The 26,337-nt window shown below is 40.1% G+C and overlaps 1 protein-coding gene across 1 annotated transcript in view; it reads left to right on the forward strand.

Annotated features, from left to right (window-relative positions):
- The window catches only part of LOC114907918 (IQ domain-containing protein F2-like), a 91,962-nt gene that overhangs the window by 54,917 nt on the left and 10,708 nt on the right, over nucleotides 1–26,337 (forward strand). Inside the window, 1 exon segment of the mRNA XM_029244029.1 lies at nucleotides 11,169–11,491. Coding sequence (XP_029099862.1) covers nucleotides 11,169–11,491 — 323 coding nt within the window.

A 26,337-nucleotide genomic window follows, 5' to 3' on the forward strand; every position in this document is an offset into this window, starting at 1 on the left:
CTTTTTTTTTTAATAAATTTACTTATTTATTTTTGGCTGAGTTGAGTCTTTGTTGCTGCGTGTGGGCTTTCTCTAGGTGCGGCAAGTGGGGGCTACTCTTCGTTGCGGTGTGCAGGCTTCTCATTGTGGCTGCTTCTCTCATTGCGGAGCATGGGCTCTAGAGTGCAGGCTCAGTAGTTGTGGCACACAGGCTTAGTTGCTCCATGGCATGTTGGATCTTCCCGGACCAGGGCTTGAACCCGTGTCTCCTGCATTGGCAGGTGGATTCTTAACCACTGCGCCACCAAGGAAGTCACAAACTTCTAATCCTGTGAGCTGACAGAGGGAGACAGCAGGTTGTGCACTGGAGCTGGAGTCAGGCATGAAAGGAGAGCAAAGGATGCCGCTTTTCTAGCCTGTGGGTGAGGTCTGAAGGGAAGTGATATGCTTCCCAGGTAGGTGGTCAGGCCCAGACCAAACAGAATAACCCTTTGACCCATAGATCGTGGTGTTCTTGTTCTAGACTGGCCAACCAGGTCCAAGGAACCAGGTGACAGCTAGGGAAGGTGTGCCCCATGTTACAGTTGAGGACCCTGAGACTCAGAGTTCAACTGTGATGTGTCTGTTAACCAAGAGTGGCAGAGACGGGACACCTGTCTGGTCTCTGGCTGCAGCCAGTGGTCTGCCCAGTGCTCACAAACTTCTGAGGAAGGTGCCATTGTTGATAAAGGATCAGGACCCCTTCCTGGCTACACCAGGGCTCAGGTGGGTCGGGAATGTTTCCTGAATGTCCCTTCTTTTTCCTTGCAGCCCCACCCCCTAGTGGAAGCGCCCCCCTCTGACAAAGAGTTGCAAGCAATAAAGATCCAGGCCTGGTGGCGGGGCACCCTGGTGCGCCGGACGCTGCTGCACGCGGCCCTCAGAGCATGTACTGGTGGAAACAGAAGCTGGCAGAGCTGCTGGAGAAGAAGCGGCGGGCTGTGCTGGATCATTATGCTCAGCAAAAATGGGCAGTGGTCAGGCTACAGTCTTGCGTCCGCATGTAGCGCATCCGTCTTCGTTATTGCCGTTTGCTCCATGCTGCCCACATTATCCAGGTCTATTGGCGCTGGCATAATTGCCATACCCGTGGCTTTTTCAGGGGCAGCTATGAACTCACAGCAAGCCAACTAGGACTTGAGCTTGAGATCTTTCTAGGGTCACAGGTCTGTTGGATTACAGACTGCATCCCCTTCCCAATAAAGAATTGATCGGGTGTGGTCCAACACTGTGTCACAAGATCTCAGACAATCTTCAGGAGGTCACTGTCTCAGTGAAGGGTCAAGGTAAATGATGGCAGATATTGTGCATCTCACAGGTCAGCTCTGAGGTTGTCTGGGGTCGCATATAAAGGAGGATTCTAAGAGCCAGGTGCTGGATGACTGGGGTCTGTGGTTGATTAGTAATGTCTGCCATGGGTAGGAGACATGAAGTTGCCCAGCTGCCAAGTCAGCCAGCTCCAGGGAAACTCCTTCGTAGTGTGGTGTATGGTTGTGTTTTCATTTTGCTCATGGTTTCCTTTGCTGTGCAAAAGCTTGTAAGTTTGATTAGGTCCCATTTGTTTATTTTTGCTTTTATTTTTATTGCCTGGAGAAACTGACTTGAGAAAACACTGGTACAGAGAATGTTTTACCTATGTTCCATTCTAGGAGTTTTATGGTGTCGCATCTTATATTTAAGTCTTTAAGCCATTTGGAGTTCATTTTTGTGTATGGTGTGAGGGTGTGTTCTAACTTCATTGATTTATGTTGTAGTTTATTTTATGACAGGGCCCAAAGTAAGCTTATCACATGAGATGAATTGTGTCGAAGTACAGTAGTAGAGAGCTTTCGTTTGCTCAGGCAAAACAGCGCCGTCTGTCTTGTTGTGGTAATTTTTATTAAAGTATTATTTAGGTTTACATTTTAAGATTTGTTTTTTTAACATTTTAGAAATGTCAAAGCAGTAACCTGTGTTTTTATTAATTATACAAGTAATAATTGGCTTTTTTGAAAACATGTCGTGTTTTGTCCTTGAGTGCAAAAGCAGTATAAAGTTTTCACCATTATTTTGGTTATACTGAAGTAGCACAAGGACATTTCCTTGTGTTTTTATTATTTTGATTATACTGAAGACATTTTATGGATTAGTGTCCAAAGCACTTAATGTTTTTTTGTAGGCCCCCGGTTTGTCGGGGGGTGCTCAAAGCATTTAGGACTGTTTATAGCTCTGGCTTATTTGTTAGCCCCCAGTTTGTTGGTGGGGGGACTCATGGGTTACGTTTTTTTTTTATGTCCTCAGTTATTTTGTTACATTTCCCCCTTTTTGTTTTGTAATTTTTGTAGTATCAAGGAGAACATGGCAGCATTACTCCCGGTGTTAAACTACATGGAATTATTTTGTAGTTTGTGTAGTATTAAGGAAAACACAGTAGTTTGTTGTAATGTTGTGTGGCGGGTAGTTTTTATTTGTCGTTGGACTATAATTAAATATATGATTATTATTATAATGAGTATTAGTAATTTTGTAGTAGAACCAAATAAAACATGTAATTTAGACATGGGATTTAGATTATTAAGTTTTTGAATAATTTTAGTTCATACTTTTTGTGAATTAAGTCGTAATTTTTTTTGAAAAGTTTGTTGAATTTTTTCTTGTAAATTTACGATTTTTTTTGTTAAATTTTTGTGATGTAATAAATGTTTTTTTATTTTTGTCCAGGGGAATGTAGACTGATTATATGGAACCGAAGTGACACAAAAGGCACTTTGATTCTAGTTATAACGTAGCTTTATTTGTCTTTGTAAATTTACAAAGTATTTTAGAATTTTTATGTCAATCAGTTATATAATTAACGGTCTGAATAGATTGTTTTAAAGCAACTCCAGCTACTGTAGCAGTAGCTGTTATGGCTATAATACCCATGACAGCTGTAATCAACATTTTTATAAATCTTTTACCTTTTTTTAATGTATCAGCTAAATATTGTAAAACAGCCATAGGAAGAGATTTTTATCATTCCCTTCTAAGATTGACAGGAAGCCAAAGACCTGTCCGAGCTCGTAAGATATACATACTTTTAGTAGATTTGTTAAAAGATATACTAGAGTTAATGTAGGTATACAGAGAGTAATTTTTACATATTATAATATCTTGAGTCTCATTTTATATAGTTGGTTCTTTTAACAATATATAAGGTAATTTTACATAACTATGAGTATATCGAGTAACATTTTTATGAAAAGTCAAACTATAATTTTTAGATTTGTTATCCATATGTTTTACCCAAGTATTAATCTTTTTGAAAGGTGTCATAAGCTTTTACAGATTTTTTTGGATAGGATATCCATTTAAATGAGGATCAGGAGGAGAAAACCCTCCTGCGTGTCATACTATGGTATCATTAATAGTATTGTTATAGTGTTATCATCTCTATGTCAGTGTAAATTTTTTAGACCCCTTTTTTTTTGGGCGGAGCCAAAAGGGCTTTAATCAATGACGCTTTTCTAAGAAGTATTAACAAGAACCCGAGCCATTTCTCCTTGGCATCGAGTCCAATGGACCCAATCCGATAATCGATCTACAAGAGGCATCTGGCATGGAGGCAAGTAAGGTGTGGAAACATTTTTATTAAGAGTGGAATTAGAACTTTTAAAACTAAGCATTTAAAAGATATAACTCATGATATCTGCTTTTATTTTTGACAACATTTAACCATGCTTGATAATTTTTTTAAGGTAATGATCTCCCTTTTCCATATAAATAGGAGGTTTATTAACACCCACCGTGTAATTTATTATTATTATTATTTTTGGCTTTAAAGGGCCTCTATCATTAAAAGGACCAGGCAACAATCCAGACTCATTTACATATACAAGAATTGGGGTATCCCATCAGGTACCCCCCATATTAAGAGGAGGGTTAGGAATATAAGTCCAATAAGTATGGTTAGTACAATTTATCTCATTGGTTGGTATGTTTATTACCTGTGCAGACAGCATTGTCAGCATGGCTACAGAAAGATTGGTGCTAGTGAGGGGTTTACCCTGTGAAATGACAAGATTTTTGGCAGTGTCTGTAAACTTTTTTATTTGCCCCCAGGTCAATGGAGGTGTCTTCTTCTTTTCACCAAGTAACAGTCTTGGTAAGCGCCTCCCAATCTTGAGGAATTAATATGTTTTAGGAAGCATACCTAGACAAAAGACCTTGAACATAATTCGAATGTATCCCATATGTATTAATGGCTTTTTTTAGTATTTTTTAAATCTTTACATCATGAGGGTTATACTCAACGTTTATATATACATTTGGAAATTGATTATTAGTAGGCATAGCTTGTCTAACAATAGGGAAAGCAAAAAATGGTTCAGAATATTGTTTTTTTTTTTATTTATCTCTTCTTTTAACAATATTTTATTAGATTCAGGTTTTAGAGGAAAGCGAAACTGACGAGAGGTTCCAACAGTATAAGCTGTTAATTCTAAAGGAGGAGCTGAAGGAATAGTAGGACATGGCTCCTGATATAAAGGAGTGGTAGCATTGTTTTTATTTTTTTTTAATTTAACCATCAAATTTTTTAACTTTGAAAGTATATCAGAAATTTCATTTTGTTGAGAAAGTGGCATCTCATTTTGTTTGTTAGTCTGTTCTTAACCTTTATCATCATCAGAAAAAGCCCCTTTATCATTGGAATCCGAAAAATCCTCTCCTGTCTCAGACACAAGGGGAGGAGGTGGAGGAAGGTCCTCTATAGGAGACTCATGAAACAGAGTACGAAAAGCAGCAGAATGATCGCAGCAGAATGATCGGGAGCAGAATTCGGACGCTGAGGGCGTGCCCCATTGTCACTTTTAGTTTTAGATTGTAATGGTTTTAGGGCAAGGGAAATTAATTTACAAGGAGACCAAATACGGACAGTTACAGGGTTTCCATGTTGATGAGCTCTTTTTAAGGCTCGCATAACCTGTTTTTAAACTTTTAAATTCAACTGGTTATGACCAGTAGATTGAAACCAGTAACAATGTTTACGTACCAGCGCAAACAATTTATCAAAAGATTTTGGTTTTACTTTTACTCCTGAACTCCTTAATAACTGTTTTAGGAGTCTAATGTATTGAAATTTTATTGAATGGGAATTCCCCATTACAGTTACTCTACTGTTGTCGAAGGTTTCGCTTACTCTGAGCAGACCAATTTTTCCTTCTGTCTCGCGATTATGCGATTACTTACCTTTAAGTCCTTGTTCGGGCGCCAAATGTTGTAGTTTATCTTATGACAGGGCCGAAAGTAAGCTCATCACACGAGATGAATTATGCCGAAGCACAGCAGTAGAGGCCTGTCGTTCGCTCAGGCAAAACAGCGCCGTCTGTCCTGTTGTGGTAGTTTTTATTAAAGTATTATTTAGGTTTACATTTTAAGACTTGTTTTTTTAACATTTTAGAAATGCCAAAGCAGCAACCTATGTTTTTATTAATTATACAAGCAATAATTGGCTTTCTTGAAAACATGCCATGTTTTGTCCTTGAGCGCAAAAGCAGCACAAAGTTTTCACCATTATTTTGATTATACTGAAGTAGCACAAGGACATTTCCTTGTGTTCTCACTATTTTGATTATACTGAAGACATTTTATGGATTAGTGTCCAAAGCACTCAATGCTTTTTTTTAGGCCCCCGGTTTGTCGGGGGGTGCTCAAAGCATTTAGGACTGTTTATAGCTCTGGCTTATTTGTTAGCCCCCAGTTTGTTGGGGGGGGCTCATGGGTTACGTTTTTTTTTTATGTCCTCAATTATTTTATTACAGATTTACATGGGGCTGCCCAACTTTTCCAGCACCACTTGCTGAAGAGACTGTCTTTTCCTCATTATATATTCTTGCCTCCTTTGTTGACATTTAATTGACTGTAGGTGTACAGGTTTCTTTCTGGGCTCTCTATTATGTTCCTATGATCCATATGTCTGTTTTTGTTCCTATACCATGGGGTTTTCGGGGTTTTTTTAAGATTTTTTTTTTCCATATGTGAACCATTTTTAAAGTCTTTATTGAATTTGTTACAGTATTGCTTCTGTTTTATGTTTTGGTTTTTGGCTGCGAGGCACATGGGATCTTCGCTCCCCGACCAGGGATCAAACCCACACTCTCAGCATTGGAAGCCAAGTCTTAACCACTGGACTGCCAAGGAAGTCCCCATGTTGTTTTGATTATTGTAGTTTTGTAGTATTGTTTGAAGTGTAGCAGGGTTATGCTCCCTGCTTTGTTCTTTTTCCTCAAGATTGCTTTGGCAATCCTGGGTCTTTTATAGTTCCATATAAATTTTAGGATTATTTGCTCTAGTTCTGTGAAAAATGTCATGGGTAATTTGATAGGGATTGAGTTAAATCTGTAGATTGTTTTGGGTAGCATGGCCATTTTAACAATGTTAATTCTTCCAATCCAAGAGCATTCTCATTCAATTTAGACCAATTCCAAAATGCCCCCACCCACCTGGGGACTACATAAGCCCACACAGTCTGGCCTTGGCCATCTCAGTCTCTCAATGACCTCCCTGGTGGCTCTGCTAATATCAAAAAAAACCCAGCAACCTCCCATCGCAGTGCTTTGCTCTTGCTGCCACCTTTCCTTGGATTGTCTTCTTGCAGGTGGAGCCCTCACTCCATTCAGGTTTGTCTCTGCTCCATATTCCTTCCAGGGAGGCCTCCTTTGATTTGACCACCTTATTGAAATAGCTTTCCCTCCCACTACTGTATACTCTAGCTCCTGACTCTGCTTTCCTATTTCAGTCCTCATCCCTACCAAGGTTATCTTACCTCTCTGTTTTCTGTTCCCCCCACCACGAGAGGTGAGCTCCAAAAGAGCAGGGACTCTGGGTTCAGTGCTGTGTTCCCAGGATCTAGAACAGTTGGTTCTCTCTCCCTCTCTCTTTCAGTATATTATTGGCTACATATTTTAACTTTCTGTATATTATGACATTTTGACATCATTTTTGAACATTCCTTTCTGGCTTGGGTAGACTACCCCTCCCAGGGCTGGCCAATTCTTTGAGATGGCAGAGGACTCAGCCTGGAGCATGCCTATGATTTGCAAACCAACCAATCCAGAGCCTTACCTCCTCTCTCGGGCCTGTGCACCCCAGAGGGCAATATTCCAATGCTTTAATCATCGCAAGTCCGGATTCCAGATCCAAGGTCCAGGTACCAGGCATCTGGGGACCACCCCGATAACGTAGAGCCCACTCGAATTACTCAAACAAGCCAATCCTGAACTGATTACCCTGCCTGACCTTGCCTTTCCTGCTTCAAGGAAGACCATGGCAAAAGTTCTTTTCTCACCCCTGTCTTCTGCCACTTGCCCAGTACCTGATGCTTGTCCTCTGACCCTGTGTGACATGAGGTGGTGACCTCTTCTCTAGGATCTGTAAGTACAGTAAACCTTGTTTCCTATGCCTCTCCTATTCTCATGTGGCCTCACCTGACTGACCATCACATCGCACAAATAAGTGAAATCCACATAACCATTTTTATATTAACCACATAAAATTCAGTGGCATTTAGTACATTCAGAGTGTTAAGCAACCACTATTATGTATATCAATTTCTAAAATATCTTTATTGTTCTAAAAGAAAACCCCATACCCAAAAAGCAATCACTCCCCAGTACCTGCTCCTCCAGCCACTGGCAGCCACCAATCTGCATTCTGTCTCCATGGATTTACCTAGTGTGGAGTAATGCAATATTTTGTGTCTGGTTTCTTGCACTTAACATGATGTTTTCAAGGTTCATCCACGTTGTAACCATGTGTCAGTACTTCATTACTTTTTATAGTAGAGTATATGTCCATTGTATGCATACACCACATTTTGTTTATCCACTCTTGATAGGTATTTGGACTGTCTGCACCTTTTGGCTGTTGTGAATAATGCCCCTATAAATACTTAGTAGCTACCCCATTTTACAGCCCATCAGCAATATACAAGTGTTCCAATATTTCTATATCCTTGCCAACTCTTGTTATTTTCCTTTTAAAGAAAATTCTAGCCATCCTAGTGAGTGTGAAGTGGTGTCTCATTGTGTTTTCTTTTGCGTTTCTCTTATGATGAGTGATGTTGGTCATCTCAATGTGCTTGTTGGTCATTTGTGTATCTTCTCTAGGAGAAACATCTATTCAAGTTTTGAAAAAAATTTTTAATTGGGTTGTGGTTGTCTTTTTGTTGTTTCAGTAAATATTTAGGTAATGAATGAATACACAGTTCTATCCACGCCCTGGATTTGTGGCTTTACCATGACTCAAATCTTTCTCCCTAGAAACAACTGTCCCACCATCCCTGAATGAATGGTTCTCTCATCAACCACCCCAAATCCCTCATACCCAAAAGACATGTCTTTCTCAGACTCTTTGAATTTTTATTTCTCTCTGACAGTGTGTGTGTGTGTGTGTGTGTGTGTGTGTGTGCATGCTGGGTGGTGGAAGGAGGAGCTGTTATTGTGTCTCCATTCATCTGGGCATACTGTTCTCTAGCTTTGTTGGTCTTCATTGCTGTCTCTGTGTCTCCCTCTCTGTCTATCCTTCATAATCTTGTCTTTCACTCTAATTATAATTATCTCTTTATGTTCCCCAGTATCTTTCTCCTTCAGTCTCTGCCTTCCTCTGTCAACTCTTATAATGTCATGTCTCCTTGTAGCGGTTTCTCTGACGCACAGGATTTTCTGATCTGTAAATTGCTGGCAGAGATCATTTTCTTTAACCTGTCCATCCTCAGACACAGCTCTGCTCTTCTGAGCCCTGATTACCCCTCATCCCTAGAAGCTCCACAAGGATGGGTGGAGAATTCCCATGCAGGGCACCCACATGATTGCTCCTGGGTGATGGAGGCACCAGCCTAGGATGTACAACTACTTAGAAGAATGTTGGAATAATTTATGTATATGGCCACAGTGATTGGTTCAGGGATATGCATATGATGCAAGCCAGGCCACTGGGACTTAGTTCTGGTGCCATGGTAGAACTACTAGGATTGATGGCTCTAAGAATTATGAAACCAGAGCTGCTGGGGTACACCACATGGAAATAGCTTGCTGAGAATGGAGCCAACACAGAGGAAAGTAGAACCAAAAGATGGAAAGAGAGGGACTAAGTCCTAAGGATTCCTTTGGGCCTCTGGACCCAGCCATGCCTGAGGCTACCACCCACTATACTATGGGAATTCTTACTTTTGTGAGCCAATAAACCTCCATTTTCACTGAAGTTGGGTTGCTAATAAGACAGGTAGCAAAGGAGTAGGAGATCTCAGCAAATTAAGAAACACTTGAAGGAGATTGAATTTTATGTAAGTTGCTTTTCAGGAAGGGGTTTTCAAAAATTGTTTTTTGAGTTAGAAACTTGGCAGAAGGTATGCCTAGGAAATTCTTACAATAAACATGGGATTATCTCTCACTTAATGCTTAATGCACCCAGAAGACCAGAACATTCTTGTAATGCTGTGTAGTGTGGTAAAAAAGAGAAGTGCTGTGGAGTAATGAATAAATCAGCTAATCATCTATAATTAGAATGGCCTGAGTGTGAATCTAACCATGGATTGGTCACCTGTGAGCCAATGTGGCATTTTATCATTTGCCTAGTTCAACAAATCAGCAGGAGGAAACCATGGGCAATCATCAGCCATTCATGAAACAACTGCATGAGGAGAATAGATGAACTAGTCAGGTCCTTCCCTTGCTCTCTACTCCACTTATGCAAAGCATGTCTGTAGTAGCCTTCACTCCAAGATAACCTCTTAGCTCTGCCCCCTGAAGAAAGTGGTCAGTCTTCTCATAAAGAGATCCTATCATGGGTGTTGAATGTAAGAGGGAAATAGGGCAATGTTTTTCGAACTTTATCAACAGTACCAGTGATGTGGAGGGTCTCATTAAAGCAGATTGCTGGGCCCCACTCACCATTTCTTTTTTTTTTTTTTTTTAATTTATTTATTTATTTTTGGCTGCATTGTGTCTTCGTTGCTGCGCGTGGGCTTTCTCTAGTTGCGGCGAGCGGGGGCTGCTCTTCATTGCGGTGCATGGGCTTCTCATTGCAGTGGCTTCTCTTGTTGTGGAGCATGGGCTCTAGGCGCACGGGCTTCAGTAGTTGTGGCACGCGGGCTCTAGAGCGCAGGCTCAGTAGTGTGGCGCACAGGCTTAGTTGCTCCGTGGCATGTGGGATCTTCCCAGACCAGGGCTCGAACCTGTATCCCCCGCATTGGGAGGCGGATTCTCAACCACTGCGCCACCAGGGAAGCCCCCACTCACCATTTCTGATTCAGTGTATCATGTTCCCAAGAATGAGTATTTCTAACAAGTTTCCAGGTGATACTGTGGCAACTCTTCTAGGGAATACCACTACGTTAGAAAAATCTACAATTCTTCCCCTTCTGAGTGGGAAACGGTCAGTTTTGTCTCCTATGAGTCTTTCTCCTGTGTGTCTCCTTTACTACTCATACAAAACACTTAATTTTTGACACTTTTGGAAAACCCTATTTCAGTCCTTTCCCTTCTCAAGAAAAGGGGGTGTAAAGCTGAAAATTCCACCCTCTGATTATATATTGATCTTTTCAATGACCAGCCTTCATTGTTAGTCCATCCAGGAGCTCTCTCAGAATCACCTCATTAGAACAAAGGACACGCCTATCATGCCGGAAATTATAAGAATTTCAGAAGCTCTGTGTCATGATCCAGTTCAAAGACCAAATATTAGAACACAAGATGCTCCTAGTGCTGTTATTACTTAAGAAAATACAAGGGTGCTTCCTGGGACTCTCTAGGCTTCCACCGTTTCTCTGTGGTTCTTCCAGTTTCTCTACTGGCGCCATTCCCACCTCTTCCCCTTTGCCTCTCGGATTTAACGAGCCCTCCTGAGACCTAGGCCTCCAAATGTGGGGGTGGGTGAGGAACAAATGTTAGTTAGCCTCATTGGCAAGGTCAAGGCCATGTTCAGTTCCAGTGCGAAGGTCATGAAGCCCAATTGTGAGAAGCTGGGAGTTCAAGTCTGGAATCTTCCAGGCCCTCGTGGAGCTGGAGATGAACTCGGACCTCAAGGCCCAGCTGTGAGAGCTGAACATCAAAATTGCCAAGGACATTGAAGTTAGTGGTGGTCGGAAAGCTATTATAACCTTTGTTCTCATTCCTCAATTGAAATCTTTCCAGAAACTCCAGGTCCGGCTATTGTGTGAGTTGGAGAAGAAGTTCAGCAGGAGACATGTTGTCTTTGTCACTCAGAGGAGAATTCTGCCTAAGCCAACTCGAAAAAGCCATACAAAAAATAAGCAAGCATCCCAGGAGCTGCACTCTGACAGCCGTGCGTGATGTGATCCTGGAGGACTTGGTTTTCCCAAGTGAGATTGTGGGCAAGAGAATCCGCAAGAAACTGGATGGCAGCTGGCTCATAAAGGTTCATTTGGATAAAGCACAGCAGAACAATGTGGAATACAAAGTTGAAACATTTTCTGGTGTCTATAAGAAGTTCATGGGTAAGTATATTAATTTTGAATTCCCATAGTTTCAGTTGTAAACAAAAATGACTAAATAAAATATTATTCACAATTTAAGAAAAAGAAATTACAAGGTTTTCAGGAGCTCTGTGCCAGGGTCTAGGGGCAAAGACCAATATATATTTTCTATTTCTTCCAAGTCTGTAATATCTTGGTGTAAGAAATAATCAAAAGTGAGGGGGACATGTCAAAAGAAAGCAGAAGCCAGGCTGAAGGGCTCCCAGTGGCCAAATCTGGGTCAATTTGAGCACCAAAATTATGATGATAGCAGATTATAACCTATAGAATTAAATAAGAACCCATCAGTTCACACTGATATAAATTAATAAATGAAAAATTTAATGAGAAGAGAAGTATCTTCCTTAGAAAGCAACTAATATATGTAGGAAGAATTAAGGTATTAGAAAGTCACTGCTCAATCACAGTGGCCGAGGGATAGGAAGTAGAGTTCACCTCCCTCCACAGAAACATTGAAAATAGATCTACAAGCAGAATGATTCACACAGAACAGCTACTGAATGCCGACAGAAGACCTCAGATAATCCGAAAAGACAAGAAAACCTCCACGTAACTGGGTAGGACAAAAGGAAAAAGAAAAAGAAGGAATCAGGACAGGGCTGCACCCTGGGGAGGGAGCAGTGAAGGAGGAAAGTTTCCTGCACCGTGGGAAGGTTTCTCACAAGTGGAGAAATTAAGACGGAGGGGGAGTTTTGGAGCCTAAAAGGGGAAGCGGCAACTGGTTTGTGAAAGGCAAAATGGAGACTAACCTGCACAGAGGGTCAGCACCCCCACCCTGCACTGTCAAACCTGAGATACTCCTCTGTTAGTGAGGTTGAGGGTCAGGTACTAAAGCTCAGACTCCTAAACTCAGGCCCAGAGAGAGGGCCAGGGTTAGGTGCAGAAAGAGCCTGAAGAGGTTGGGCCACAGCAACTGAGGGTGTACTAGGAAGAAGCCTGGGCCCACCAGAGAGGCAAGGAACCATTATTGGGAGGCGCATGAGAAGAGGAGAGGGAACACCATAAGAACTTCTATCCCTGTGAGTGCTCCCAGGCAACAGGACACCGCCTACAGGAGTTCTGGGGGCAGGTGCGAGTAACCACCACCATCTTGGGCTCCAGAGGTGGGCCCTGGCTGCCTCTTCCAGACCCACAGGCAGACACCAGGCCCCACCCCTACTGACCCAGGAGGGCGTGAACAGCTCCCAAAACTAGGAATTCTGCCAGCAGGTCACAGAACCCGCCCCTGCTGACCTGGAAGGGTGTGGACAGCTCCCGAAACTAGGAATTCTGCCAGCGGGCCACAGGACCTACCCCGCTGTCCCAGGAGGGCACGAATAGCTCTCACTACTAGGAAGTTCACCAGTGGGTGTCAGGACCTGCTCTGCTGTCCCAGGAGGATGTGGATAACTAGCCCCACTAGGAAATCTGCCCAGAGGAGGGGCTGAAACCACAGCTGATCCCCAGGGGCTGTGTGACTAAGGAAGAAGAGCTGAAATTTCTCCTTGCAGCTGCACAAACTGCGGAGTTACACCTCCACTGATGCCTTCCCTAATTCAGCGCCTGTGAAACATCCAAAAGGACAAGTGCTCTTGCAGCTGCAACAAGTCTGGCTTTAGCAGCTGTGGGCTCTGTGGGCATGTACTCATGGGGGTTGGGCCAGACCAGAGTTTGCGCTGCATCCTTAGCTCCCCACAGTGGGTACAGGTGTACAACTGCTGCAGTCCTGGGACCTGACCTCAGTGGACCTGCGCCGGTGGCCGGGTGAAAACAACACGTGAGAGTCAACAGGGCTGATCGCCGGCATACCCACAGTTAAGGTGGGACTGAGAGCAGTGCCAACAATATACTTTGTGAGCCCTCACAATGGGCAGAAGGGGATACAACAGAGCATATTCACAGTTAAACAGCTTCAGAGGAGGAATACGCAGTGGCTTCTCTCCCAGTGGGAGTGCTCCAATCCCACATATCTCACACTGCAGATCAGAATCACAGCTAAGAAACAGATCTTTGGGCCTCTACCCCAACAGCTAGGGAGCAGACCCCACCCCTGACAGGTCAGTGACAACCACAGAGCAAAGGGGAGGCCCTGCTCAATTTCTAGGGCAGGCTCTGATCACTATAACACCAATCAAACCCCCTATCAAGGGGAAAATGGCACAAGCCTCTGGACCAACCTCACCCATCAAGGGGGCAGACACCAGAGGAAGTACAATTCTGCAGCCTGTGGAAGGGAGACCACAAACACAGTAAGTTTGACAAAATGAGATGACAAAGAAATATGTTGCAGACGAAGGAGCAAGATAAAAACCTACAAAAACAACTAAGTGAAGAGAAGATAAGCAATCTACATGAAAAAGAATTCAGAGTGATGATAGTCAAGATGATCCAAGATCTCAGAAAAAAAATGGAGGCGGATCGAGAAGATACAAGAAAATTTTAACAAAGACCTAGAAGAACTAAAGAACAAACAGAGATGAGCAATAACTGAAATGAAAAATACACTAGAAGGAATCAATAGCAGAATAACTGAAGCAAAAGAACGGATAAGTGACCTGGAGGCAGAATGGTGGAAATCTCTGCCATGGAACAGGGTAAAGACAAAAGAGGAATTCCCTGGCAGTTGAGTGGTTAGGATGCCACACTTTCATTGCTGAGGGCCTGGTTTGGGAACTAAGATCCCACAAGCTGTGCAGTGCAGCCAAAATTTTTTTTAAAAGCATAAAAAATGAAAAATGTCTCAGAGACCTCTGGGACAACATTAAATGCACCAACATTCAAATTATAGGGGTCCCAGAAGAAGAAGAAAAAGAGAAACGGCCTGAGAAAGTATTTGAAGAGATTATAGTCAAAAATTTCCCTAACATGGGAAAGGAAATAGTCATCAAAGTCCAGGAAATGCAGACTCCCGTACAGGATAAACCCAAGGAGGATTGCTCTGAGACACATATCAATAAAACTAACAAAAATTAAATACAGGGGCTTCCCTGGTGGCACAGTGGTTGAGAGTCTGCCTGCCAATGCAGGGAATGCGGGTTCATGCCCTGGTCCGGGAGGATCCCACATGCCGCAGAGCGGCTGGGCCCGTGAGCCATGGCCTCTGGGCCTGTGCGTCTGGAGCCTGTGCTCGGCAACAGGAGAGGCCACAGCAGTGAGAGGCCCGCGTACCGCAAAAAAAAAAACAAAGAAAAACTATTAAAAGCAACAAGGGAAAAGCAACAAATAATATACAAGGGAATCCCCATAAGGTTATCAGTTGATTTTTCAGCAGAAACTCTTCAAGCCAGAAGGGAGTGGCAGGATATATTTAAAACGATGAAAGGGAAAAACCTACAACCAAGAATACTCTACCCACCAAGGCTCTCATTCATATTTGAAGGAGAAATCAAAAGCTTTCCAGACAAGCAAAAGTTAAAAGAATGCAGCACCACCAAACCAGCTTTACAACAAATGCTAAAGGAACTTCTCTAGACAAGAAACACAAGAGAAGAGAACAAAAGAGGAAGGGAAAAAAAAAGACCTACAAAAACAAACCCAAAACAATTAAGAAAATGGCACTAGGAACATACATATCGATAACTACCTTACATGTAAATGGATTAAATGCTCCCACCAAAAGACATAGACCAGCTGAATGCATACAGAAACAAGAGCCATATATATGCTGTCTACAATAGACCCATTTCAGACCTAGGGCCACATACAGACTGAAAGTGAGGGTATGGAAAAAGGTATTCCATGCAAATGGAAATCAAAACAAAGCAAGAGTAGCAATACTCATATAAGACAAAATAGACTTTAAAGTAAAGACTCTTATGAGGGACAAAGAAGGACACTACACAATGATCAAGGATCAATCCAAGAAGATATAACCATTGTAAATATATATGCACCCAGCATAGGAGCACCTCGATATATAAGACAAATACTAACAGCCATAAAGGAGAAATCGACAGTAGCACAATAATAGTGGGGGATTTTAACACCCCACTTTCATCAGTGGACAGATCATCCAGACATAAAATTAATAGAGGGGGCTTCCCTGGTGGCACAGTGGTTGAGAGTCCGCCTGCTGATGCAGGGGACACGGGTTTGTGCCCCAGTCTGGGAGGATCCCACATGTCGCGGAGCGGCTGGGCCCGTGAGCCATGGCCGCTGAGCCTGTGCATCCAGAGCCTGTGCTCCACAATGGGAGAGGCCACAACAGTGAGAGGCCCGCATACTGCAAAAAAAAAAAAATTAGGAACACAGGCCTTAAATGACACATTAGACCAGATAGACTTTTTTTTAACAACTTTATTGGCGTATAAATGCTTTGCAATGGTGTGTTAGTTTCTGCTTTATAACACAGTGAATCAGCTATACATATACATATATCCCCATATCTCCTCACTCTTGTGTCTCCCTCTCATCCTCCCTATCCCACCCCTCTAGGTGGTCACAAAGCACTGAGTTAATCTCCCTGTGCTATGTGGCTGCTTCCCACTAGCTATCTGTTTTACATTTGGTAGTGTATATCTGTCCACGCCACTCTCTCACTTGGTCCCAGCTTACCCTTCCCCCTCCCCGTCTCCTCAAGCCCATTCTCTACATCTGCATCTTTATTCCCGTCCTGCCCCTAGGTTCATCAGAACCATTTTTTTTTAGATTCCATATATATTAGCATATAGTATTTGTTTTTCTCTTTCTGACTTACTTCACTCTGTATGACCGACTCTAGGTCCATCCACCTCACTACAAATAACTCAATTTCATTTCTTTTTATGGCAGAGTAATATCCCATTGTATATATGTGCCACATCTTCTTTATCCATTCACCTGTTGATAGACACTTAGGCTGCTTCCATGTCCTGGCTATTGTAAATAGTGCTGCAGTGAACATTGTGGTACATGTCTCTCTTGGAACTATGGTTTTCTCAGGGTATATGCCCAGTAGTGGGATTGCTGGGTCATATGGCAGTTCTATTTTTAGTTTTTTAAGGAACCTCCATACTGTTCTCCATAGTGGCTGTATCAATTTACATTCCCACCAATAGTGCAAGAGGGTTCCCTTTTCTCCACACCCTCTCCAGCATTTATTGTTTGTAGATTGTCTTATAGGTTTTTTTTTTAATTTTTGAATTTATTTTATTTGCTCTTTTATACAACAGGTTCTTATTACTTATCCATTTTATACATATTAGTGTATACATGTCAATCCCAATCTCCCAATTCATCACACCACCACCACCACCACCCCGCACCGCTTTCCCCACTTGGTGTCCATACATTTGTCCTCTACATCTGTGTCTCAATTTCTGCCCTGTAAACCGGTTCATCTGTACCATTTTTCTACGTTCCACATATATGCATTAATATACGATATTTGTTTTTCTCTTTCTGACTTACTCTGTATGACAATCTCTAGATTCAACCACATCTCTACAAATGACCCAATTTCATTCTTTTTATGGCTGAGTAATATTCCATTGTATATATGTACCACATCTTCTTTATCCATTCATCTGTCGATGGGCATTTAGGTTGCTTCCATGACCTGGCTATTGTAAATGGTGCTGCAATGAACATTGGGGTGCATGTGTCTTTTTGAATTATGGTTTTCTCTCGGTATATGTCCAGTAGTGGGATTGCTGGGTCATATGGTAATTCTATTTCTAGTTTTTTAAGGAACCTCCATACTGTTCTCCATAGTGGCTGTATCAATTTACATTCCCACCAACAGTGCAAGAGGGTTCCCTTTTCTCCACCCCCTCTCCAGCGTTTGTTGTTTGTAGATTTTCTGATGATGTCCACTCTAACTGGTGTGAGTTGATATCTCATTGTAGTTTTAATTTGCATTTCTCTAATAATTAGTGATGGTGAGCAGCTTTTCATGTGCTTCTTGGCCATCTGTATGTTTTCTTGGAGAAATATCTATTTAGATCTTCTGCCCATTTTTGGATTGGGTTGTTTGTTTTTTTAATATTGAGCTGCATGAGCTGTTTATATATTTTGGAGATTAATCCTTTGTCCGTTGATTCATTTGCACATATTTTCTCCCATTCTGAGGGTTGTCCTTTTGTCGTGTTTGTACTTTGCTTTGCATAAGGTTTTAAGTTTCATTAGGTCCCATTTGTTTATTTTTGTTTTTATTTCCATTTCTCTAGGAGGTGGATCAAAAAAGTTCTTGCTGTGATTTATGTCAAAGAGTGTTCTTCCTATGTTTTCCTCTAAGAGTTTTATAGTGTCCAGTCTCATATTTAGGTCTCTAATCCATTTTGAGTTTATTTTTGTGTATGGTGTTAGGGAGTGTTCTAATTTCATTATTTTACATGTAGCTGTCCAGTTTTCCCAGCACCACTTATTGAAGAGACAGTCTTTTCTCTATTATATATGCTTGCCTCCTTTGTCATAGATTAGTTGACCATAGGTGTGTGGGTTTATCTCTGGGCTTTCTATCCTGTTCCATTGATCTATATTTCTCTTTTTGTGCCAGTACCATATTGTCTTGATTACTATAGGTTTGTAGTCTGAAGTCAGGGAGTCTGATTCCTCCAGCACCATTTTTTTCCCCTCAAGACTGCTTTGGCTATTCGGGGTCTTTTGTGTCTCCATACAGATTTTAAGATTTTTTGTTCTAGTTCTGTAAAGAAAATGCCATTGCTAATTTGATAGGGATTGCATTGAATCTGTAGATTGCTTTGGGTAGTATAGTCATTTTCACAATATTGATTCTTCCAATCCAAGAACATGGTATATCTGTTTGTTTGTATCATCTTTGATTTCTTTCATCAGTGTCTTATAGTTTTTTGCATACAGGTCTTTTGTCTCCCTAGGTAGGTTTATTCCTAGGTATTTTATTCTTTTTGTTGCAATGGTAAATGGGAGTGTTTCCTTAATTTCTCTTTCAGATTTTTCATCGTTAGTGTATAGGAATGCAAGAGATTTCTGTGCATTAATTTTGTATCCTGCAACTTTGCCAAATTCATTGATTAGCTCTAGTAGTTTCCTGGTGGCATTTTCAGGATTCTCTATATATAGTATCATGTCATCTGCAAACAGTGACAGTTTTACTTCTTTTCCAATTTGGATTCCTTTTATTTCTTTTTCTTCTCTGATTGCCGTGGCTAGGACTTCCAAAACTATGTTGAATAATAGTGGTGAGAGTGAACATCCTTGTCTTGTTCCTGATCTTAGAGGAAATGCTTTCAGTTTTTCACCATTGAGAATTATGTTTGCTGTGCGTTTGTCATATATGGCCTTTATTATGTTGAGGTAGGTTCCCTCTATGCCCACTTTCTGGAGAGTTTTTATCATATATGGGTGTTGAATTTTGTCAAAAGCATTTTCTGCATCTATGGAGATGATCATATGGTTTTTATTCTTCAATTTGTTAATATGGTGTATCACATTGATTGATTTGCGTATATTGAAGAATCCTTGCATCCCTGGGATAAATCCCACTTGATCATGGTGTATGGTCCTTTTAATGTGTTGCTGGATTCTTTTTGCTAGTATTTTATTGAGGATTTTTGCGTCTATATTCATCAGTGATATTGGTCTGTAATTTTCTTTTTTTCTAGTATCTTTGACTGGTTTTGGTATCAGGGTGATGGTAGCCTCATAGAATGAGTTTGGGAGTGTTCCTTCCTCTGCCGTTTTTTGGAAGAGTTTGAGAAGGATGGGTGTTAACTCTTCTGTAAATGTCTGATAGAATTCACCTGTGAAGCCATCTGGTCCTGGACTTTTGTTTGTTGGAAGATTTTTAATCACAGTTTCAATTTCAGCGCTTGTGATTGGTCTGTTCATATTTTCTGTTTCTTCCTGGTTCAGTCTTAGAAGGTTATACCTTTCTAAGAATTTGCCCATTTCTTCCAGGTTGTCCATGTTATTGTCATAGAGTTGCTTGTAGTAGTCTCTTAGGATGCTTTGTATTTCTGTGGTGTCTGTTGTAACTTCTCCTTTTTCATTTCTAATTTTATTGATTTGGGTCCTCTCCCTCTTTTTCTTGATGAGTTTGGCTAATGGTTTATCAATTTTGTTTATCTTCTCAAAGAACCAGCTTTTAGTTTTATTGATCTTTGCTATTGTTTTCTTTGTTTCTGTTTCGTTTATTTCTGCTCTGATCTTCATGATTTCTTTCCTTCTGCTAACTTTGGGTTTTGTTTGTTCTTCTTTCTCTAGTTCCTTTTGGTGTAAGGTTAGATTGTTTGAGATTTCTCTTGTTTCTAGAGGTAAGATTGTATTGCTATAAACTTCCCTCTTAGAACTGTTTTTGCTGCATCGCATAGGTTTTGGATCGTCGTGTTTTCTTTGTCATTTGTCTCTAGGTATTTTTTGATTTCCTCAGTGATCTCTTGGTTATTTAGTAACATATTGTTTAGCTTCCGTGTGTTTGTGTTTTTTATGTTTTTTTCCCCTGTAATTGATTTCTAATCTCATAGCATTGTGGTCATAAAAGATGCTTGATATGATTTCAATTTTTGTAAATTTACTGAGACTTGATTTGTGACCCAGGATGTGATCTATCGTGGAGAATGTTCCGTGCGCACTTGAGAAGAAAGTGTAATCTGCTGTTTGGGGATGGGATGTCCTATAAATATCAATTAAATCTATCTGGTCTATTGTATCATTTAAAGCTTGTGTTTCCTTATGAATTTTCTGTTTGGATGATCTGTCCATTGGTGTAAGTGAGGTGTTAAAGTCCCCCTCTATTATTGTGTTACTGTCGATTGCCTCTTTTATAGCTGTTAGCAGTTGCCTTATGTATTGAGGTGTTCCTATGTTGGGTACATATATATTTATAATTGTTATATCTTCTTCTTGGATTGATCCCTTGATCATTATGTAGTGTCCTTCCTTGTCTCTTGAAACGTTCTGTATTTTAAAGTCTATTTTATCTGATATGAGTATTGCTACTCCAGCTTTCTTTTGATTTCCATTTGCATGGAATATCTTCTTCCATCCCCTCACTTTCAGTCTGAATGTGTCCCTAGGTCTGAGGTGGGTCTCTTGTAGACAGCATATATATGGGCCTTGTTTTTGTATCCATTCAGCGAGCCTGTCTTTTGTTTGGAGCATTTAATACTTTCACGTTTAAGGTAATTTTTGATACGTATGTTCCTATTACCATTTTCTTAATTGTTTTGGGTTTGTTTTTGTCAGTCCTTTCCTTCTCTTATGCTTCCCACTTAGAGAAGTTCATTTAGCATTTGTTGTAGAGCTGGTTTGGTGGTGCTGAATTCTCTTAGCTTTTGCTTGTCTGGAAAGCTTTTGATTTCTCCATCGAATCTGAATGAGATCCTTGCAGGGTAGAGTAATCTTGGTTTTAGGTTCTTCCCTTTCATCACTTTAAATATGTCATGCCACTCTCTTCTGGCTTGTAGAGTTTCTGCTGAGAAATCAACTGTTAACCTTATGGGAGTTCCCTTGTATGTTATTTATCGTTTTTCCCTTGCTGCTTTCAATAATTTTTCTTTGTCTTTAATTTTTACCAATTTGATTACTATGTGTCTCGGCGTGTTTCTCCTTGGGTTTTTCCTGCGTGGGACTCTGTGCTTCCTGGACTTGGGTGGCTATTTCCTTTCCCATGTTAGGGAAGTTTTTGACTATAATCTCTTCAAATATTTTCTCTGGTCCTTTCTCTCTCTCTTCTCCTTCTGAGACCCCTATAATGCAAATGTTGTTGTGTTTAATGTTGTCCCAGAGGTCTCTGAGGCTGTCTTCATTTCTTTTCATTCTTTTTTCTTTATTCTGTTCTGTGGCATTGAATTCCACCATTCTGTCTTCCAGGGCACTTATCCCTTCTTCTGCCTCAGTTATTCTGCTATAGATTCTCTCTAGTGTATTTTTCATTTCAGTTATTTGTATTGTTCATCTGTTTGTTTGTTCTTTAATTCTTCTAGGTCTTTATTAAACATTTCTTGCATCTTCTCAATCTTTTCCTCCATTCTTTTTCCAAGGTCCTGGATCATCTTCACTATCATTATTCTGAATTCTTTTTCTGGAAGGTTGCCTATCTCAACTTCATTTAGGTGTTTTTCTGGGGTTTTATCTTGTTCCTTATCTGGTACATAGCCCTCTGCCTTTTCATCTTGTCTATCTTTCTGTGAATGTGGTTTTTGTTCCACAGGCTGCAGGATTGTATTGTTTGTAGATTTTTTGATGATGGCCATTCTGACTGGAGTGAGGTGATAACCTCATTGTAGTTTTGATTTGCTTTTCTCTAATGATAAGTGATGTTGAGTATCCTTTCATGTATTTGTTGGCAATCTGTATATCTTCTCTGGAGAAATGTCTATTTATCCAACCCATTTTTGGATTGGGTTGTTTGGTTTTTTTTGATATTGAGCTGCATGAGCTGCTTGTAACTTGTGGAGATTAATCCTTTGCCAGTTGCTTCAACTGCAAATATTTTCTCCCATTCTGAGGGTTGTCTTTTCGTCTTGTTTATGTTTTCCTTTGCTTTGCAAAAGGTTTTAAGTTTCACTAGGTCCCATTTGTTTACTTTTGTTTTTATTTCCATTTCTCTAGGAAGTGGGTCAAAAAGGATCTTCCTGTGATTTATGTCATAGAGTGTTCTGCCTATGTTTTCATCTAAGAGTTTTATAGTGTATGGCCTTACATTTAGTTAGACCAGATAGACTTAACTGATATTTATAGGGCATTCCATCCGAAAGCAGCAGAATACAGTTTCTTCTCAAGTGCACACAGAACATTCTCCAGGATAGATCACATCTTGGGTCACAAATCAAGTCTCAGTAAATTTAAGAAAATTGAAATCATAGCATGCATCTTTTCCAACCACAATGCTATGAGGTTAAAAATCAATTACAGGGAAAAAAAAACTGTAAAAAGCACAAACACATGGAAGCTAAACAATATGGTACTAGGTAACCAATGGATCACTGAAGAAATCAAGGAGGAAATAAAAAATACCTAGAAACACATGACAACGGAAAGACGTTGACCCAAAACCTATGGGATGCAGCAAAAGCAGTTCTAAGAGGGAACTTTATAGCAATACAATCTTACCTCTAGAAACAAGAAAAATGTCAAATAAACAACCTAACCTTACACCTAACGGAACTAGAGAAAGAAAAACAAGCAAAACCCAAAGTTAGTAGAAGGAAAGAAATGATAAAGGTCAGAGCAGAAATAAATGAAATAGACAAAGAAAACAATAAAAAAAAAGTGAAACTAAAAGCTTGTTCTTTCATAAGATAAACAAAATTGATAAACCCTTAGCCATACTCATCAAGAAAAAAACAGAGAGGACTCAAATCAATAAAATTAGAAATGAAAAAGAAGTTACAACTGACACCACAGAAATACAAAGGCTCATAAGAGACTACTACAAGCAATTATATGCCAATGAAATGGATAACCTGGAAGAAATGGACAAATTCTTAGAAAGGTACAGCCTTCCAAGACTGAACCAGGAAGAAATAGAAAATAGGAATAGACCAATCACAAGTAAGGAAATTGAAACTGTTATTAAAAATCTTCCAACAACAAAAGTCTGGGACCAGATGGCTTCACACGTGAATTCTGTCAAACATTTAGAGAAGAGCTAGCACCTATCCTTCTCAAACTCTTCCAAAAAAATTGCAGAGAAAGGAACACTCCCAAGCTCATTCTACGAGGCCACTATCACCCTGATACCAAAACCAGACAAAGATATCACAAAAAAAGAAAATGATAGTCCAATATCACTGACGAACATAGACACAAAAATCCTTAAGAAAATACTAGCAAACAGAATCCAGCAACACATTAAAAGGATCATACACCATGATCAAGTGGGATTTATCCCAGGGATGCAAGGATTCTTCAATATACGCAAATCAATCAATGTGATACACCATATTAACAAATTGAAGAATAAAAACCATATGATCATCTCCATAGATGCAGAAAATGCTTTTGACAAAATTCAACACCCATATATGATAAAAACTCTCCAGAAAGTGGGCATAGAGGGAACCTACCTCAACATAATTAAGGCCATATACGACAAACCCACAGCAAACATAATTCTCAATGGTGAAAAACTGAAAGCATTTCCTCTAAGATCAGGAACAAGACAAGGATGTTCACTCTCACCACTATTATTCAACATAGTTTTGGAAGTCCTAGCCACGGCAATCAGAGAAGAAAAAGAAATAAAAGGAATCCAAATTGGAAAAGAAGTAGTAAAACTGTCACTGTTTGCAGATGACATGATTCTATACATAGATAATCCTAAAGACCCTACCAGAAAACTACTAGAGCTGATCAATGAATTTGGTAAAGTTGCAGGATACAAAATTAATGCACAGAAATCTCTTGCATTCCTATACACTAACAGTGAAAAATTAGAAAAAATAAAGAAACACTCCCATTTACCATCACAACAAAACGAATAAAATACCTAGGAATAAACCTACTTAAGGAGGCAAAAGACCTGTACTCAGAAAAGTGCAAGACACTGATGAAAGATATCAAAGATGACACAAATAGATGGAGAGATATACCATGTTCTTGGATTGGAAGAATCAATATTGTGAAAATGACTATACTATCTAAAGCAATCTACAGATTCAGTGCAACCCCTGTCAAATTACCAATGGCATTTATCACAGAATTAGAATAAAAAATTTTACAATTTGTATGGAAACAAAAAAGACCCCGAATAGACAAAGCAATCTTGAGAAAGAAAAATGGAGCTGGAGGAATCAGGCTCCCTGACTTCAGAGTATACTATGAAGCTACAGTAATCAAAACAGTATGGTACAGGCACAAAAACAAATATAGATCAATGGAACAGGATAGAAAGCCCAGAGATAAACCCATACACTTTTGGTCACCTAATCTCTGACAAAGGATGCAAGAATATACAGTGGAGAAAAGACGGTCTCTTCAGTAAGTGGTGCTGGGAAAATAAGACAGCTACATGTAAAAGAATGAAATTAGAACACTCCCTACACCGTACACAAAAATAAACTCAAAATGGATTAAAGACCTAAATGTAAGACCGGACACTATAATACTCTTAGAGGAAAACATAGGCAGAACACTCTATGACATAAATTGCAGCAAGATCTTTTTTGATCCACCTCCTAGAGTGATGAAAATAAAAAACAAAAATAATAAATGGCATCTAATGAAACTTCAAAGCTTTTGCACAGCAAAGGAAAGCATAAACAAAACAAAAAGACAACCTTCAGAATGGGAGAAAATATTTGCAAACGAAGCAAGCAACAAGGGATTAATCTCCAAAATATACAAACGACTTGTGCATCTTAATGTCAAAAAAACAAGTAACCCAATCAAAAAATGGGCAGAAGATCTAAATAGACATTTCCACAAAGAAGACATATGGATGGCCAAAAAGCACATGAAAAGGTGCTCAACATCACTAATTATTAGAGAAATGCAAATCAAAACTACAATGAGGTATCACCTCACACCAGTCAGAATGGCCATCATCAAAAAATCTACAAACAATAAATGCTGGAGAGGGTGTGGAGAAAAGGGAACCCTCCTACACTTTTGGTGGCACTGTAAATTGGTGCAGCCACTGTGGAGAACAGTATGGATTTTCCTTAAAAAACTAGAAATAGAACTACCATATGACCCAGCAATCCCACACCTAGGCATATACCTGGAGAAAACCATAGTTCAAAAAGATACATGCAGGGACTTGCCTGGTGGTTGAGTGGCTAAGACTTTGCCTTCCAATGTAGGGGGTGTGGGTTTGATTCCTGGTGGGGGAGCTAAGATCCCACATGCCTTGCAGCCAAAAAACCAAAACATAAAACAGAAGCAATATTGTAACAAATTCAGTAAAGACTTTAACAATGGTCCACATCAAGAAAATCTTTAAAAAAAAAAAAAAAAAGATACATGTACGCAAATGTTCATTGCAGTACTATTTACAATAGCCAGGACATGGAAGCAACCTAAATGTCCATCAACAGAGGAATGGATAAAGAAGATATAGTACATATATACAATGGAATATTACTGAGCCATAGAAAAGAACAAAATAATGCCATTTGCAGCAACATGGATGGACCTAGAGATTGTCATACTGAGTGAAGTAAGTCAGACACAGAAAGACAAATATCATATGATATCGCATATATGTGGAATCTTAAAAAAAAAGAGGTAAAAGTCACGGATGTAGAAAACAAACTTATGGTTACCTGGGGATAAGGGGGAGGGGAGGAGATTGGGATTGACATATACACACTACTATATATAAAATAGATAATAAGGACCTACTGTGTAGCACAGGGAACTCTACTCAATACTCTGTGATGGCCTATATGGGAAAAGAATCTTAAAAAAAAAAAAGGAGTGGGTATATATATATATATATATATATATATATATAAAACTGATTCACTTTGCTGTACACCTGAAAGTAAGACAACATTGTAAATCAACTATACTCCAATAAAAAAATTTTTAAAAAGAAATTCTCTGCTTAGAAATAATCATAGTAATAAATAACTCAGGCAATAAACATTAAGAAATGCTAATCTGAAGGTGTGACCAAGGTGGTGAAGTAGGTAGACCCTGAGCTCACCTCCTCCCACAAGAATACCAAAATTAAAACTACTTACAAAGCGACTATCTATGAGAATGACCTAAAGACTAGCAGAAACGATTTTCCACAGCTAAAGATATGAAGAAGGAACCACACGAGATGGGTGGGAGGAATGGAGTCAGTATAGTCAAGACCCAAACTCCAGGGTGACAACCCACAAACAAAACGATAATAATTATTACAGAGGTTCTCCCCAAGAAGTGAGGGGCCTGAGCCCCACACAGGGCTCCTTCGCCTGGGGATCCTGCACCGG

The sequence above is a fragment of the Monodon monoceros genome, unplaced genomic scaffold (assembly GCF_005190385.1).
Source record: "Monodon monoceros isolate NGI ecotype Baffin Bay Population unplaced genomic scaffold, NGI_Narwhal_1 Super_Scaffold_3, whole genome shotgun sequence".
In the NCBI taxonomy this organism is placed as follows: Eukaryota; Metazoa; Chordata; class Mammalia; order Artiodactyla; family Monodontidae; genus Monodon; species Monodon monoceros.